Source organism: Rutidosis leptorrhynchoides, chromosome 7 (assembly GCF_046630445.1).
Source record: "Rutidosis leptorrhynchoides isolate AG116_Rl617_1_P2 chromosome 7, CSIRO_AGI_Rlap_v1, whole genome shotgun sequence".
Taxonomy (NCBI): domain Eukaryota; kingdom Viridiplantae; phylum Streptophyta; class Magnoliopsida; order Asterales; family Asteraceae; genus Rutidosis; species Rutidosis leptorrhynchoides.
This window is the reverse complement of record NC_092339.1, coordinates 9,480,377-9,499,568: the sequence shown is the minus strand read 5'-3', so window position 1 is coordinate 9,499,568 and position 19,192 is coordinate 9,480,377. Positions and strand designations below refer to the sequence as shown.

Here is a 19,192-nt window from a genome sequence, read left to right as displayed (position 1 = left end):
TAACTCCTCATCTTGATTTTGCTCTTGTTCTGATATTCGTTTCTCTTGTTCAGATATACGTCTCTCGTGATCATTTATTTACGTTCTACACTCTTGCAGCTCCTTCTCTTGCCTATCCATCCGTTTCACCAAAGACATGTATAATTCCTTTGCATCAGTAGATAAGTTTGATTGAGTCTGAGATTGAGACTGAGATTGAGATTGAGATTGAGACTGTTCTCCACCACCATGTTCCTCATTGACAGGTTCATCTTCAACAGGTTCTTCAACTTCCTCATCTACTTCCGTCCCATCAAAGTATTGGCAACTTTTTAACCACCATTGACATCCACTCTCAACATCAGTGGGATGCAGAGTACGAAAAGGTCGTTTATTCTTCGGACAATCATCCTGTACAACAGCAGCAAAAGTTAAATCCAAAGGCGCAAGGACGCAAGATAAATCTTGCGTCTTCATCACAACGAGGCGCAAGGACGCAAGACCAACCTTGCGCCTCGTAAATGATGACGCAAGACTACTCTTGCGTTGACCATAAGACGTTAGCTGAAGGCGCAAGGACCCAAGGACAAACTTTGCGTCCCGTAAACAAACACGCAAGCCGTGAACCTTGCGTGTTGCGTCATCAGTAACCAAGCGCAAGGTTGGTCTTGCGTCCTTGCGCCTAATTACTGATGACGCAAGACTACTCTTGCGTTGGCGTATGAAGTAAGGTGCAGGCGCAAGGTCGCAAGAACGAACCTTGCGCCTTGGTCACGCAAGGACGCAAGATATATCTTGCGCCCATCACAGAACCCATTTTATCCTAAATCCTTACTCTGTATTCTTCCAGCACCAACAAAACTTTTATGTTAAAAACAACACTTACCATAACGTTTAGTAGATGCAGGTAATCAGTGACTGAAAAAGTCTCAGCCGATGAACGTTTCCAAAATAAGGCCCTCGGTACTCCATTTTTGTCTGTCTTGTGGGCAAAACTTTTAATTGTTCGTCGATATGCCTCGAGAATCCAAATCTACAAAATTAGTTAAATAAATAAGGACGCATAAAAAAATAATATACGATTCAAATGTTGAGGTATTAACCAAATCTACCAAACTTGTTTATTTTTACCTTAAATGACCACATAAAACCGACCAAAGTATAACCCTTTTCCACCTCTAACTGACTTTCCCGAGCTTGAAATCCATCTTTAACTACGGGGTAAGTGGCATCCCAAATACGATTACCCCACGGGTAGTCATTCAATTTAGCAAAGTCTTCGACTAGCCATAGGTATTTTTTGCTCACCACATGAATCCCTTGCTTACCCATAAACGCTCTCTCCACAATCAAAATAATGGCTAGTCGCACGACATCATCATCACTAACCACAAAATCAGCACCATCATATAAAAGCTTTTGGATATCGGTAATTGTAATGTTTGAATTAGCTTTACGATTTGGGAAACAACGTCGTCTAATCGGTGGTGTTTCTACATCATAACTTCTGGGAATGTAATGTGCCATGTCCGTGCGACGACTAAACTTAAACCCCGTGATGAGACAAAATTCCCGCCTACTAAATCTAATTTTGAAATTCGGACGGAAACTAAACCATATTTCCTCATCATCAGCAGGGTACTTTTCATCTATTCCTATCGGTCGCTCACTCTTTCTTTGGAGCATTGCATGTACAAGGCCCGGATCATTGCCGGTGTAAGAAAGATCTAGCCAAAGACCAAAACAAGTTCCCCTAAAAATTTTTTGTTGATTCTCAGTCATTGATGCCTTTAGTTGAGGTATAACATTCAGCATATTCTTCATCGTCAACTTCGCCTCAACATATCCCTGAAACAGACAGTTTTTCAGAAAAAAAATACAGGCGCAAGGACGCAAGTCGCACCTTGCGTCTCGTTTATCACACAGGCGCAAGGACGCAAGACGTGCCTTGCGCCAGCTACTACGGACAAACGCAAGGACGCAAGACTTTCCTTGCGCCTATACCAGATTCTAGTTTTAAGCCCTAAAACAATCGTGTTCCAGTTTTTATAAAATGTTAGCTTCCAAATACTGTAACTTTAACAAATCTAGCAACATTATAAGTGAGTTTTGCATCACCAAGCTCGTTGAAGCATTTCATCGAACACTTGGTGTGCAACAAAAATTATATATCATTTTCGACATAGAAATGGAGTAATCGAACGGAGATAGTTGAAAGGAAACCCTTACCTGTTCTTGTGACATCTTGATCACGTTTTTTGTCGGTTTTTTTTCTCTTCCTTTTTCTCAATCGTGGTGGTGATGGTGATGCTAATGGAGGCGGTGATGGTAATGGTGGTGAGATGTACTGATGGCGGTGGTGCTGGCGATGGTGGTGGTGGTGGTGGTGATGTGGTGAGTCTCAGAAGAAAGGTCGCAAGGGTAGACGGGTCGCAAGGGGGTCGCAAGTGCAAGGTTCTTTGTAATCGCCGTCGGTCGCAAAGTGGTCGCAAGAGCTGAGTGTCGGGGTGTGTGTGTGTATGTGGTGTCTGATTTCTATATTTGACCTAATTTTTTAACACAAGGACGCAAGGACGCAAGGCGCAAGGACGCAAGTCGCAAGGTCGCAAGGTCTCTTGCGCCTTGCGCGGGCATTTTGTCAAGGTTTTTTTTTTTTTTGGTACCAGCTCAGAAAAGTCCAAAAAAATGGGTATTTTGGTGATTGACCCTTAAATTTATTACCATTACCATACTGACTATTAGACAAAACTTATGAATAGTTACAAGGGTATTTTCGTCTTTTCACTTTTTCCCCCACTCCCTTCTTTCTTTCAAGTAACACCACAAAAACCCCCCACACTTTGTTCAAAAATTAAAATCGGCCCCCAACACAGGGGGTTAAAGCGTCAAATCAAAATTTTCATAAAATATCTTAAATAAACTTCACTCAGATATTCAACAGGTCATATCTTCTCGCTCGCAACGAGTTAAATTTTTTCGACACCATCCTTAAACTCGAAATAATTTTATGAATACAATGCCACTAACTATACTCAAAACGGACACTTTTAAAAAAAGCTAAATATTTAGGGTACTTTTCATATATATGTTGATTTTTCACTCACAGGCTCCGTAACTAAACACAATAAAATACATTAAAAATCGAACCACCGGCGCGAAGCGAGGGTTCGAAAACTAGTTTGAACCATAAAAAGGTAGCATAATGGTTGGGTCCTGTACAAAATATTTTCAATTTCGAATCTTGTGGTAGTCTTAGAAGGATTGAAAGTAACCAAAAGGTAACCCTGATAGGCTATAGAGTATGAAGTTGGATTAACGCCCTCACGAATAACTATAACCTTTTTTATATTACGGAGTAGGGGTGTTCATTGGTTCGGTTTTCAATTTGTTCAGTGTATTCGGTTCGGTGTATTCGGTTTTAAAGTTTTTTTGGGCAAAACCGAACTGAAAATCGAATTCAAAGTTGAAACCGAACCGAAACCGAAACTGAAAACCAAATTGACCGAACTGAAAATCGATTTCAAAGTTGAAACCGAACCGAAACCGAAACTGAAAACCAAATTCGGTTCGGTTTCGGTTAAAACCGAATTTCATGAAAAATTTCAGAATAATGGTAGTTTAATTGCGGTGTTACTGATGTCTTAGTTATTTATAACCTAAAACGATGACGTACTATTAAATTATAAAAAAATCGATGATTTATTAATATTTACAGCTCAATTGTGACGTTTACTGCTTCCGTTATTAAGAAGAAGAACATCATAATTTGAGTAAGATAATTATAATGTAGGCTACCAAATCATTATATAGGCGATGACCTGTTTAGATAATTGAATCCCAAAATATAATGCCATTAAAATATAAATATTCAAATTAAATATATTAAAAACTTTGAATTCGGTTTTGAATTCAGTTTTCGGTTTAACCGAATTCATAATTTTTAAAACCGAAAACCGAATTCAAATTCGGTTTCGGTTTTACTCGATCCGAAAACTGTTTTCAAAATTCGGTTAGGTTTTTTTCTGGTTTGGTTTTCGGATTAAACGGTTTCAAACCAAATACTGACTACCCCTATTACCATAAGGCATGCACTGCAGAAAAGTTGCAATGTTTACCCAAACGTTGTAACGGTTCACTATTGGTTGACTTCTATCCCAGGATGTTTTGGACATGTTTAAGTGGTTTCTTAGTGTACTAATGCACTCTATCAAACATATCTATTGCCAAGTGATGTGTAATTTAATTATGACTCATTTTAAAATGTTGCAACACTTCATTGCACCTTTTAACCCATTATAAATATAACTTTTCATTCATCGAAGAAAGGTTCCCGAAATTTGACATTTCTAATACACTTTCAACACTCAAACTTCCAGATTATACTTATACAATTTTCACAAACAATTATCTTTTAATCAGACTATTATTTATACTAGTTTTATTCTAATAGTGATTTCGTGATACCCGTAATCAAATGGGTAAAAAAACTTTATTAAAAAATTATTTACACTATTATAGTATCAATCCGGTTACAAATTCAAACTCACACTACACATTTCTAACCGTATATGTTATATCGACCAACATCATCCATCAATGCCAACGTTACCAACTAAAACCCTAGCCAGGAAAGGATAGTAAAACACTAGTTTTTATACTCGTAAATTTTTCTACCAAGTTTATAACCTATTGATTCAGTAGTTATTGCAATTCAAATGCTCTCCATTTTTGGACCCAAAGTCCATATACTGAGCTCCAAAAGAAACCCGGTTTTCTTCTTATTCAAGCCACATACCCTAACCCTAGCAATGGCGACCGACTCTGTTCAAGATAATCGTAGACCCACATGCCCATCTTGTTCGAGACCCACTCGAGTCTGTCTCTGCACACGATTCAAAACCCCAATTCTTGAAAACACAATTGCAGTTACAGTTCTTCAACACAGTTTAGAAAAGAAACACCCACTTAATTCAGCTAGAATAGCAACCCTAGGTCTCAAAAACATCAATATTGCACATGTTTCCGATGTTATTTCAGATGCCCTTTTCGATATACACTTTTTTAAACCAGATCTTGATCTGGGTCATCATGAATCAGTCAAGAATCATAAAAAGTTTGAATTTTTACATCCAGCTGATATTAGTTTCACTATTGATAAAAGGGGTTCAGTTACTTCACTTGTAAATATTAAGTTCTCTGCAATTAGCGTAATCGTCTCCACCGATCCGGCCAAATGGTACCTTCTTTACCGAAACGTTATTATTCTTTTATTAACCATCCAATTGCTTAATTTAATATTAGATCTTAAGAACTTTTACATTTTGTACTTGATGTATCAATCTCTGAATTAATACCTAAATCTCATTGATATTCATTTGTTTTTAGTTTATATGGTGGGTATGTTGGATTGTATAGAATATGACTATTTTAACATAATGTAAATATATATGTAGTTAGTACTCGATGATGTTGATGCGTCATTCTCGTTTGGATAACGATTAAATCTCATGTAGAAATTGTTATACTCCGTATTACTTTTTTAACATATGTGGAATACCACTAATGATTACAGAGGATATTTTAAGTAGAATTTGGCTAATGTAATTGACAAAGATTGTTTAAGTAATCATTTTAGGCTTTGTAAGGTTTTAATTGATTACTTCAAACTGGACTAAGTTTGATTCGCAGTATGTATTTATCTTGTATATTATAGTTATAGGTTTGTTATAATCATTCTTGTATGACTATTTATGTAACTTAGGACGATTTTGGTGGTTTATGAATAAGGAGTATGTTCCAGAGCAATGTAATTTTCTCAATGTTTGTGTTCTCAAGATGTGTTATTCTTAGTTTGTAACATTTATAAATTACCTCGAGTGAGATGGAAGTTGGTCGATAAAGACAAGACTCATAGAAGAATTTGAAAAATATCAAATTCTTTCACCTATTTGATGACATATTATCCAGCTGAACACAGAGATTAAGGTTATTACTGGACAAATGGTCCGTTGTATATAGAGTCTTCTCTTTGTCATATACAAATTGTTGACTTTCCAACTTAAATCGGTGTTCGTTGTAGACATGGTCCAAGACTAGTCTACCAACGCGTTTTGCCTTCACAACGTTCCATCTTCATACAAAACTTTCACCTGAAACAAAATCTTCCATCTTAACACACATTCTTTTAGTTTAAATGCATAATGCGGAATATGTATAAACCATATATTACAAAAAAGTTGTAAAAATACTTTGTATTGGTATACCAAACCATCTGTCCTCCTCCAGTCAGCACCAAAATGGTTGGTTACCGGAGCTATCTTTTGGCACGAAAGGCTAAAGATATCTCTAGTAACTAAACCATTTTGGTGTTGACTGGAGGAGGACAGATGGTTTAGTATACCAATACAAAGTATGTTTATAACTTTTTTGTAATCTATAGTTTATAAATATTCCGCATTATGCATTTAAACTAAAAGAAAGTGTATTAAGACGGAAGTTTTCTTTGAGGTGAAAGTTTTATATACAGATGGGAACGTTGTGAAGGCAGAAAGCGTTGGTAGACTGGTCTTAGATCATGTCTACAACGAAGACCAGTTTAAGTTGGAAAATCAGCCATTTGCATGTGACGGAGAGAAAACTTTGTATACAGCGGACCCTTTGCCCACTAATAACCTAAATCACTCTGTTCGGCTGGATAATTTGTCGTCAAAAAGGTGAAAGTATTTGAGATTTTTCAAATTCTTCTATAAGGTTTGTCTTTTTCGATCCACTTTCATCGCACTTGAGGTAATTTATAAATGTTTTTTTCTTTTTCTTTTCGTTTTAACAATGATCAATCTAGCTTTGTAATGTAAAAACTAAAAGTTAGTTTGTTTATAGCCGTGTGAGTTGATATCTTAACAAAGATATACGAAGCCATTGTCATATTTTCAAAGAGCTTTTCTTGTCGAGAAATCGAGACAGAAACTAGGAGACCGTAGGAAAGATTTGATCGGAGTAATCTAGCTTACCTTATATTCAAGTAATGTTGCATCAAGAGTAGTAAAATGGTAAATAGATTTTTGATTAATTCGTCTATGCAGACTAAATATAATAATGATCCGCTTATAAAGTCAAATCAGTATGACAATCAACACTACACATATCGAAATGGATGGACGTGTATTGGATCCACCAATGGCAAGCGTAGTTTTCACTGGTTATTGGATGTGATTATAGGAATTATACAGTAAATAAATAATTAGTGTGTTGATTGTAGCTTGAATTTGGGAATGGAGAGTTTCAACAAAAAGGTTTCAAGTTTAGGGATTGATATTTCCATCATCATTTTTACTATATCCACCATATAATACCCTTAATGATAGACTTACACAAATATCTTGTTACAATTTATCAAGGGTATTTCTAAAAAAATTAGATCAAATGATGATGAAAAAATAACTTTGAATGGTGGAAGTATCACCTCCCTTCAATCCGTGCTAATTATTGAACTTTTTGAATAATGAACATGTGTATGTGTATCTAAATAGCAACTTTAATCGGCCATATCTAATTCAAAGTCCGAAAACTTTAAATTACCATCAATTGGCCGTTTCCTCTCCATGTATGTATCACGCCGGTTAAATGTAAAAATAAAAAATTATCCACGGATACGGGTCGGTTAATTTTTTTTACATATTAACGGGCATGCAAGTCATGAATATATCATACACGCTAACAACTCGAGAGTATACCCGCTAAACTGCATACTTATATTTAATTACATGTTATTATACTTATTATAAATAAAAATAATAATAATAATAATAATAATAATAATAATAATAATAATAATAATAATAATAACAATATTAATAGTAATAATAATAGTAATAGTAATAGTAATAGTAATAGTAATAGTAATAGTAATAGTAATAGTAATAGTAATATAATAATAATAATAATAATAATAATAATAATACTAATAATAATAATAATAATAATAATAATAATAATTTTGAATCATATGTATATAATTATTAGTTTTTGTGATTAGTTAAAATGTAAGTGTTTATAATATGTGTTTGCTCGCGGGCCGTGGTCACAAATATGACGAGAAAATTAGCCCGTTGACGGGTACACGAGTCCCGACGGATAAGAAAAAAGTCATGGTGGACACGTCGCGAATATAAGAAATTTGTACCCATCGCATGCAAATGTCATCCTTATATATACACACAATTATAAAATGCTTCATATAAAACACTTCAATGAATTTACAACAACTCATGTTTAAATTTCGCGAAAACGCGAGTTATAATCTTGTTTTATATAACAACTCATCGGACAAAATGTAACATAATACAAGTACAAATAACAATGTATCTTTTGATTAAATTATTTATCATTAATAATTTATATTATTTTAGTTTTCCAAATTCGTATTTATGTTCTTACATTTTTTAAAAATTTGTAATCTAATTAGGTATTTATAGAATAACAAATTAATTTAAACAACTCAAATAATCAAATATTAATTGTGAATAATGATTAAAAAGTGAAGTTAAATATTTATAAAAGCCGAATATACATTTTCTTTAAACTAAAACAACACACAAATATGAAATATAAGAGTTGATGGTATGTACAATATGATTTTGTTAGTTATAAACATCATCTAATGTGCTCTAACATTTTGTTTCAAAGTTTTTTTTTTTAGAGCGGAAAAGGATTAAAAACAATTAGTAGTTTTGAGTTTTGACAGGAAAGAATCTATATGGATGCTTTTAGCGTAATTTTTCTTTCGATCTTTCATTTTGAGTTAGAAATACGCACTTATCCTTCATTAAATTCTCATCATCTATAGTTTCTATTAAATCTCTAAAATGATGACATCATAAATAAGCTTTATCCTTCATTAAAAAAAATTAAAAAAGAAAAAGAAAAAAATGTAAGGCACTTGATGATATCATTAACACTAATTAATTAAATTTTAAAAAGTTAACAAAATATAAAAAAACGCAGCGGTGTTTATATTTTGTAACCCTAATCCCTAACGCTGCATTCTCGAGTTTTTTTTTATAACAGAAAGGAAAGGAAACAGACAGATTAAAACTTATTAGTGATTCTCGAGTTTTAATTTTAAGCAGAAAGGAGAAGAGAGGAGAGGATTGGGAAGGATAGTGTGATGACCCGGAAATTTCTGACCAAATTTAAACTTAATCTTTGTATGATTAACATTTTCGACACGATAAGCAAAGTCTGTAAAACTGAATCTCAAAATTTTTGAACTACTTTTATATATTTAAATACCCTTCGGTTGTTTTCGACGATTCGCGAACAATTATATGTAAATAGATACATATATACTATAACTTGAAAAGGTAACAATGTATTAATTATTTGATACCGTACATTAAACTTATTGCTTTAAATATCTATTTGAATATATATGATAAGTTGAAATATCTATTATTAAAATTTATTTATAAATAACTTCCAATGTCTATTTAAAAACTGATTTATATATATTAAAAAGATATATAATATATATAATTTCAAGTTATTTAGTAAACGATAGTAACATTTTCAAATTGCTACAGTACCCAAAATGCTACAGTGTTTTTGAAAATCACTATTTGCTACAGTGAATTGCTACAGTAAAAATTGACTTTGCTACAGTGACTTTGTTGCGGTGGTATAGTTTGTGGATGATTTAAGACTATATTTTGACAAAGGTACGATTCACGAAACGTAAAGTACAAGTTTTCTCAGTATACGATAGGACGTTTGAAAAACCGGAACCGGGACATAAGTCGAGCGACGACGTACGACTTATCGGAACGAAAATTACAAGTCAACTATGCATGTGAATTTAATATAATATATAATTAATTATATAAATTAAATATATTATATTAATAATTAAAAAATATGTCGACAAACTAGAAGTTAAAAGATCATGAGCTGGAAATCCATCCCATGCGATCGCATGGGAAATGGTCTTGAAGGCCATGCGATCGCATGGTAGTCCTGGACAGGCCACACCTATAAAGCTCGAGATATCTGCCTCTGTTTTAATTTAAAAATTACTCCGTATTATATTTATTAATTATATTATTATTATTATTATTATTAAGATTAATATTATTATTAATCTTATTATTATTAGTAGTATTTGTATTATTATTAGTATTATACATAAAATACTACGACGAGGTCATGAGAATGTCACTTTCAAAATAGTTTTATGAGCCGGATAAAGCTAAGGAAATTATGGGTTATTGCCAAGGAGGTTATGGGTAATATTCATGGGTATTATTTGCAAGTCAAACCTAGTGTTATCATCTCCGTTACGTCTACGTACTTTTCTACAATATTGAATCTCAATATTGATATGTAAGTACTTATATTTTATCTTTTATATAATAATTGTGTATCCATGTCTAGTGCTCGAGTATATATATTTATACATGCTTGTATGCTAAATTTCCTTGTTAAACAGTTTATGATGTACCATGAATTAAATACATATATTACTGGTAAAAGATATATGATATACATGTTTTTGGAAAGCTGACGAAAAATCAATAACTTTTCATTTAGATATCGAATAATTTTGATGAACGGATTAAAAGATATGAGCAACTGAATTATGATTGAAGTTGATTCAAATTGCTTTTGAATCTACAATTAAGATTTAAACAACTTGTTTACGAGATTGATAAATTGGATTTTTGAATATTACCAACCGAGTAAATGAATCCTTATATAAGGTACGTCTCGTTTTGTTAAACTATTGTCAAAATTGACTTTTTGAAACAACATTGGATAACTTTTGTATGTCAATATCGAGCATTAGGATTGTGATACACTATGACCTGACCTAGCTTGATAGACATTTATTGACCAACATATATTCTCTAGGTTGAGATCTACGGTTATTTGGTAATCCGTGTTTCGATCACATTTTGGTGAACGACTTATATGCTGCTAAGGTGAGTTTCATAAGATCCCTTTTACTCTCTACATTTTTGGGCTGAGAATACATGCAAATGCTTTATTAACCGATATACAATATTTATATGTGTGAGTTTCATAAGATCCCTTTTACTCTCTACATTTTTGGGCTGAGAATACATGCAAATGCTTTATTAACCGATATACAATATTTATATGCGTGAGTTTCATATGCTCCCTTTTTAATTGCTTTTGCAATCTATATTTTTGGGCTGAGAATACATGCACTTTATTTTAAACGCAATGGATACAAGTATATACTTAATTCTACACTGAGTTTGAACCGAAAATCCCTTAACTTTGGTAACTAGTAACTGCCAGTTATAAGAACTGGTGGGCGCGAGTAGTTGTATATGGATTCATAGGGCTTGATATCCCCGTCCGAGCTAGAGCATTAGCCTTTTAACGGACGTATGCTATTTGAGAAGCGTACACGTTGGTTTGCGTGTATTATTAAGATGATTATACAAAGGGTACAAATTATATATACGTTAAGTTTAGTTACCAGGGTGCTAAATTTCGTAGAATATTTTGATAAACGTTTCTGGATTGAACAACTGAAATCTTGTGATCCACCTTTATATACAGATTATGCACAACATTAAAACTATGAACTCACCAACCTTTGTGTTGACACTTGTTAGCATATTTATTCTCAGGTTTCCTAGAAGTCTTCCGCTGTTTGCTTAGATGTTAAACAAGCTATGTGCATGGAGTCTTACATGACATATTTTTCAAGGAGACGTTGCATTCACCAAATCATCATCATGTATCTTATTTTGACTGCATTGTCAACGGAAATACTGTTGTAAACTATTATTTATGGTGATTGTCTATATGTAGAAATCATCAGATGTCGAAAACCTTTGATTTAAATATTCATTTATGGTGTGCCTTTTCAAAAGAATGCAATGTTTACAAAATGTATCATATAGAGGTCAAATACCTCGCAATGAAATCAATGAATGACGTGTTCGTTCATATGGATTTGGAGCGATCGTCACAGATAGTACAGTTATATTTTGTTAACAACACTCTCTGCCTATATTTGGACGGATTAGGAATGATAGTAAAACACTATCATCTCCTTTATTTTCCACTCCTTTCTAATGAGAAAAAACTCGAGAATACAACGTAAAATCGCAGCCGGTTCCCTTTTCCCAAATTCATTCTCCTTCCTCATTCATCTCTGTTCTCTACAGGTACAGAATGGAAAAAGAATCGCAGGCTTTCTCCTTAACCCATAAGCACGCCTGTCATATGCTATATCTTCAACCAATCAAATATATCTCTAACAAATTCGTTTTAGTTGCGTCGTCAGGTTGATGTACCGGAAGAAGAGTATTTTCGTATATAGGTCGGAAAATGCAACTAGAAGCTGTAAATCACGCGAGAATTGTTGTTGTTGAAGCTAAGATGAATCATATTTGACGATTGAAACAATTTTAGTGTAGGTATTGCTTCATATTATTATATATTCTAGAACTATCAATGTTAGTAATTTTTATTATAAATTGAGTAGTTAACATGGTATTGTACATACGATGCAGGGACTAATATCCAATAACAGAAAAAAAAATTCCATGATTGAATGCTTATGTAGCTTCTTTATAGTATTGTTGTATGTTCTCTTTCTCATTTCAAATTACCTAACTTATCATGCTATGTATTTCCTATAATATACTTCAGCTCTTTTGCATATAAATCGCTTAAATATGCTAAAAATCATGTATCATCTTCGGTGCACACCAGATGTTCGATGAAATGACTGAGGTGAATTTACGCTTTGTTAGCTGACTATTAAGCTTGGATATCAAATCTAAGAAACAAGGTGTCCTGTTAGATTTCGAATTATACATCAGGTAGTATTTTCAAATTATACATCATGTTTATGTTTATATTGACTGAATATCTCACATTATACACATTTCTTTTGTAGTGATAAGGTTAAGGCTATATGGTTTATGATGGACTTTGCACTCAATGTTACATACTGGTATGATTATTTAAACTCAAATTGATACAAGTACATACCATCTATTTAAAGTAGCTTTGTGATATGACATATTAGTAGATCATTGCTGGAAGTTTGTGTTGAAGCTTATAACGAGTTTCAGTTGAGGCCACAGGGTGGTAAGGAAAAAAAAATGCCAACTACAATGGAGACCTAATGAGAATATGAAAAGGGAAATTAGGGCACTTTTAATTTGAAATGGATAGATGTTACGAAAAGGAATTTTGGGGCACTTTTCTGCTGTTGTATTGAAATTGTCTTTACAATTCATTATTATCTCTTTTATGTTTCATTTAAGAGATAAAGTTCATGAAAAAAACATATGTTGTTTTGCTCAGATCTTATGTTAGAATTGCATTAGAAAATAGTTGGATGTCACCAACAGATTTGCAGTTACTACATCGTTGTTTATTACTTGACCCATTACCCAAACCACTCATTTTGCTACCTTTACTATGTAAGTTGATGACACCATCTATGCATTTGATACCATATAAGATATTGAGCCCAAATATATGTATGCGGTATTCTTCCTTGAAACATTGCAATATATTTGAGATGGATACTTTTTAAAAGGAATTGATCATTTTTAGCACATGTATTATCAGATGGAAATTAGATGTGTTTGAGGATGTTGGATCACTTTATGCTCACCATAGAAGGATGGAGGTATTTGGCCTTATTTTTTGCCGTTTTACTTATAATGAGTGCTTCGTATTAGTTTTTGATTTGTATTTTAGATTTAAAAAGAGATAGTTTATTGTCTCCTATCATAAGTATTCCAATGGTTGTACTAATAAGTAAGTTTCTTCTTCTGTGTTTATATTGTGTAACCCTAATTAAAATATCTCTTCCTCCCTCTTGAACTCTAACCAAAATTGCAAACGGCCAATCTTCTCATTGAAGCAAACCTCTCAAACTTCTCTCTACAATCTTTCTCTCTTCGATTGAAGCTTTCTTCTCCAACTTCCATCTTCCAGGTATTCTTTTTACATGTAATTAAAACCCTAGATATGTGTTTATTTTGAATATTTAACAAAAAGTAGGAAAAATAGTTTTGCCTTGCTTTTGATATTTTTTTCGTGAACCCGTTGGATCACTTTACGCTCATCATAGAAGGATGGAGGTATTTGGCCTTATTTTTTGGCCGTTTTACTTATAATGAGTGCTTCGTATTAGTTTTTGATTTGTATTTCGGATTTAAAAAGAGATAGTTTATTGTGTCCTATCACAAGTATTCCAATGGTTGTACTAATAAATAAGTTTTTTTATCGTGGGCCGCTTTTTATGTTACTTCGGCCGGTTGGTCTCTAATCAAATTTTTGTTTCAGATTATTATCTTGCAGATACCACCAGACATTCTTGCTTCAAGTTATGCGCTGCAATAGGTGGTCAGTTTTAGTTTGTTGATGCCATCTACAACAATCAAATTCTTATGCTGTGATTAAATATAGAGTTGAAGTTGATGTTAGAGCTTTAAATTGTAAGTTTCTTAGTTCTGTTATCAACTCAAAATTATGAATATTTTTTAAGCAATTCAATACTACACAGCTTACAATCCGTATTAATACGAAATTCAAAAATATAAATCCGAAAGATAGTTATACATGTGGTGGCTTTCTTAGTCATATGAATCTTTCAAAGTGGAAGGATTCTAAAAGTTCAAATGGGTCAAAATATTATTTTTTATATATACTTTTTGGATTTAGTTTAGAATAGATTTAGTTTAAGTATTCAATTTTAACCCATAAACTATTTTTAATATCCAAAAACAATTTAGAAAAGAAGTGATTCTGATAATGATTGAAAATAAAAAGTTGTTATAGGTTGATTCACTTGATTGAAAATTTGAATTCTAGACAGCTTTGTTTTTTAAGAATTGAACATGGCAATTTGTTGTATGTATGAATGCAAAAATAAAACTAACGTTTGGATGATGTTTGATTGTCATGGTAGCATGGGTCCTGTTTATGATGTGAAAATATTTTGGTTCGGAAATGTTAAAAGTTTTGGGTGGATTTCTGGGTCAATACATGCCGTTGTGATTTGTTTGGATTTTTTAGTATATGTGCAATTTGACCAAATTTGTGGTTTTGGTCATTAAGTTATGGTTTATCAAGAATGATAGTTGGGGTTTCAAGATGGGAAGAGATAGAATGATCCGAAGAGAAGACCCAAAGACTTGCATATATGTTTTCTTCTATATCACCTTTGTCCCTCTTCAATGGATTTATTATAAATATAAGAAATGACATTATATACTTTTTAATTCTTATATTCACGTAATATATTTGTTTGAATCTTTTTACCATCTTCTAATTTCATGTCAGCAGGTCTATTGCTACTTACTCCTCTATTGAGACTTGCACTTGAAATTGGATTCGATTACTAATATACTACAGAGTACTCAGTAACAAATGGTAAGTAAGTTAACATTATGTTTTTTTTAGTTGTTCAAATGTCATTAAATTGTAGTCTTAGTAAGGTTAGTTTGACCTATATAGTATGCAAATATTTGATATAGTTTGGCAGTAGCTTTGTACAATGGTAAACTGCCCCATCTATAGAAATTGGTAAACTGACCTAGGGTGTGTCACTTTTTGTTGCAATTAGAAAATAGCTTACAATAATAATGATAGACTATGAGTATTGTTGATGAAATTTACTTTAGAATAATGGACCTATACAATGATGAACTGATATAAGTAGGGAAAACATCTACTGTTTGTGCTTTAAACTTAGTCATTCGTTTACACAAATCCGTGATTTAATAATGAAATTGTTGTCATTGATGTGCCGCCATGTCTTTATTTTGTTGTTGGTTAATTAGAGTTTTTGGCAATTGGCCTGAAATCATCATCAGTCATCGTCGTAAACGCTAGACGGTATTACTTTTTATGCTAATAGGTATATTTTTTTGCCAATGTGTTTATTTTGTTGTTGTTTAGTTGATATTTTTTTTATTCAATTTTGCCATCGACGTTGGTGAACTTAAGTGTTTATGTTCATGGTTTTTAAGATTTTTACATACATACATAGCATATTCTGTTAGTTGTATATTTATATAATTTGGTAATGTACCAGGGATGTCTTATTTGTATGTGTTTAATATGCTTTTTTGTTTCCTGATCTGCAAAAAAAAAGTGTTTCAGAGAGATCCTGAAATACATATTGAATGGTACATGTGTTCCTTTAATGTTGAATATGAAATATGATTGATAACAATAAAAATGAAGTCCAATGGTGTTTTTAATAAGGTGTATAACATATATGTGATGTTAAAAAGCTCATAATATTTCACATATATATCCCTATATATCAACAAAAAGCTCATAATATTTTTAATAAGGTGTATAACATATTGAATATACATATATATCCCTATATATCAACAAAAAGCTCATAATATTTAAGGTCCAATGGTGTTTTTAATAAGGTGTATAACATATATGTGATGTTAAAATACTATATGTCATATATTGGTAGGGCATATGTGTTGCAGTCATGGTTATCCCTACTGCTTTGCTTTCATTTAAATTGAAAATATACTTTTGCTCCGATTATACGTCGTGAGGAATTCTGAATTGTGATATAACTAATGTGAGGCTGTGATTATCACTTGAGCCTTACAATGGGATAAAAACAGGTCATATCTTGGCATGGCAACATATGAGTTGCAGCCATGATAATCTGTGTTCCCATGATTAGAATCATCAAATCCATTACTTGATATAAGAATGATGGAAGGATGGTGGTTGCCTTTTGGGATTGATGTGATGATGAAGAACTTGGCGTTTGATACTCGATGTCATAAAATAGATCGTTTCCTTGCAAGGCTATATATGATTTTCTAATGAATTGCAGTCGTGACGATTGTCATATTTCGACATGTTAGCCAATATTACTTGCATTTCCCAACTTTTAAAAAACAGAGGCTATGATGATCAATAATTTATGGCTTAGTTGAGGTTTGAGAAATAACGAGTTCGTATCTTAGTAGGGCACCATAAATGCTGCAACCATGGCGAATTGCGTTTTCTTGCTTCACTTTGTACATAACTCTGAGCCTTATATTTCTTTTGAATTTCTTTTTAATCAATCTTCCCTTTGTTGCACTAATGTAAAAGATACAGGGGAACTGCGCTTAACGGTACAAAAGTAATTATGTGAGTAAGTTTCTTCTTTAAATTGTTATTATCTAGTTATCTATATGTTACTCATTTTAGTTATATTTGATGTTGATTATTGGGATGTGCAGAAGTGTTATCCTTTCACATAGGAATAGTACAGGTTTTTAGGATTGACGATGAATAACAAGTAAGTTTTAAGCTTTAAAGTTTGCACCTTATTTTTCTTTTTGGTTTTTTTTCAATCAATGTTGCCTTTGTTATGTTGCTGTTGAAGATACGAGGGAAGCTCAATTTAGTTGTATTTATTAAAATGTTTGTTTTAAACAAACCCGTAATTTCACGGGTCATTTCACTAGTTTCATTTATTTTCTTTGGTAAAAACACTCGAGAACATAACAAAGCAACTTATAATATTAATATAATATAACAATATGGAAGACATTAAAGAATGTGTACAAATTAATTCTCCAAATCAAAATGACTATCACATATAATGTTTGTTAACTTTACTATCTTATCTTTTAGTTTTTATTCACTTTTTCATTTTACACGCATAAAGTAAAGACAAAATTTCATTCCTCGTTCCTGAACTTTACATCAAATTTGACTCATCGTTCTTTTTCTTTTTTTTGTGCATCCCTCGTCCCTAATGTATCACAATTCTACATCCCTCGTTCTTTTTAGGGACGAGGGATGTAGAATTGACCAAAAGAAAAAGGACGAGGAATCAAGAAAAAGGACGAGGGATGTAGAATTTTGATACATTAGGGACGAGGGATGCAAAAAAAAAAAAGAAAAAGGACAAGGAGTCAAATTTGATGTATAGTTCAGGGACGAGGAATGAAATTTGAAACCGAACCGAAACCGAAACTGAAAACCAAATTGACCGAACTGAAAATCGAATTCAAAGTTGAAACCGAACCGAAACCGAAACTACCAAATTCGGTTCTGTTTCGGTTAAAACCGAATTTCATGAAAAATTTCAGAATAATGGTAGTTTAATTGCGGTGTTACTGATGTCTTAGTTATTTATAACCTAAAACGATGACGTACTATTAAATTATCAAAAAATCGATGATTTATTAATATTTACAGCTCAATTGTGACGTTTACTGCTTCCGTTATTAAGAAGAAGAACATCATAATTTGAGTAAGATAATTATAATGTAGGCTACCAAATCATTATATAGGCGATGACCTGTTTAGATAATTGAATCCCAAAATATAATGCCATTAAAATATAAATATTCAAATTAAATATATTAAAAACTTTGAATTCGGTTTTGAATTCAGTTTTCGGTTTAACCGAATTCATAATTTTTAAAACCGAAAACCGAATTCAAATTCGGTTTCGGTTTTACTCGATCCGAAAACTGTTTTCAAAATTCGGTTTGGTTTTTTTCCGGTCTGATTTTCGGATTAAACGGTTTCAAACCAAATACTGACTACCCCTATTACCATAAGGCATGCACTGCAGAAAAGTTGCAATGTTTGCCCAAACGTTGTAACGGTTCACTATTGGTTGACTTCTATCCCAGGATGTTTTGGACATGTTTAAGTGGTTTCTTAGTGTACTAATGCACCCTATCAAACATATCTATTGCCAAGTGATGTGTAATTTAATTATGACTCATTTTAAAAGGTTGCAACATTTCATTGCACCTTTTAACCCATTATAAATATAACTTTTCATTCATCGAAGAAAGGTTCCCGAAATTTGACATTTCTAATACACTTTCAACACTCAAACTTCCAGATTATACTTATACAATTTTCACAAACAATTATCTTTTGATCAGACTATTATTTATACTAGTTTTATTCTAATAGTGATTTCGTGATACCCGTAATCAAATGGGTAAAAAAACTTTATTAAAAAATTATTATATACCTATATCTAAAAGGTAAAGTGGAAATAAATAGTACTATTTCTTTTTCAATTTTCACAAACTTAACCCTCTATTTTTCATTAAAATACAAATCGAACCCCCACTTTATATGTATAATTTTTCCCAAATTTCACAAGCTTAACCCCCTAACTTTTATTAAAATACAAATCGAACCCCCACTT

At 32.5% G+C, this 19,192-nt stretch overlaps 1 protein-coding gene across 1 annotated transcript; it reads right to left on the bottom strand.

Moving 5' to 3' along the window:
• Positions 1-1,077: 1,077 nt before the first annotated feature.
• On the bottom strand, positions 1,078-2,223 carry LOC139858921 (uncharacterized). The gene is made up of 2 exons (XM_071847756.1): positions 2,209-2,223; positions 1,078-1,827 (listed from the first exon to the last, which is right to left on the bottom strand). The coding sequence occupies exons 1-2, from the start codon at positions 2,221-2,223 to the stop codon at positions 1,078-1,080; spliced, it is 765 nt and encodes a 254-aa protein (XP_071703857.1).
• Between the last annotated feature and the right edge of the window lie 16,969 nt (positions 2,224-19,192).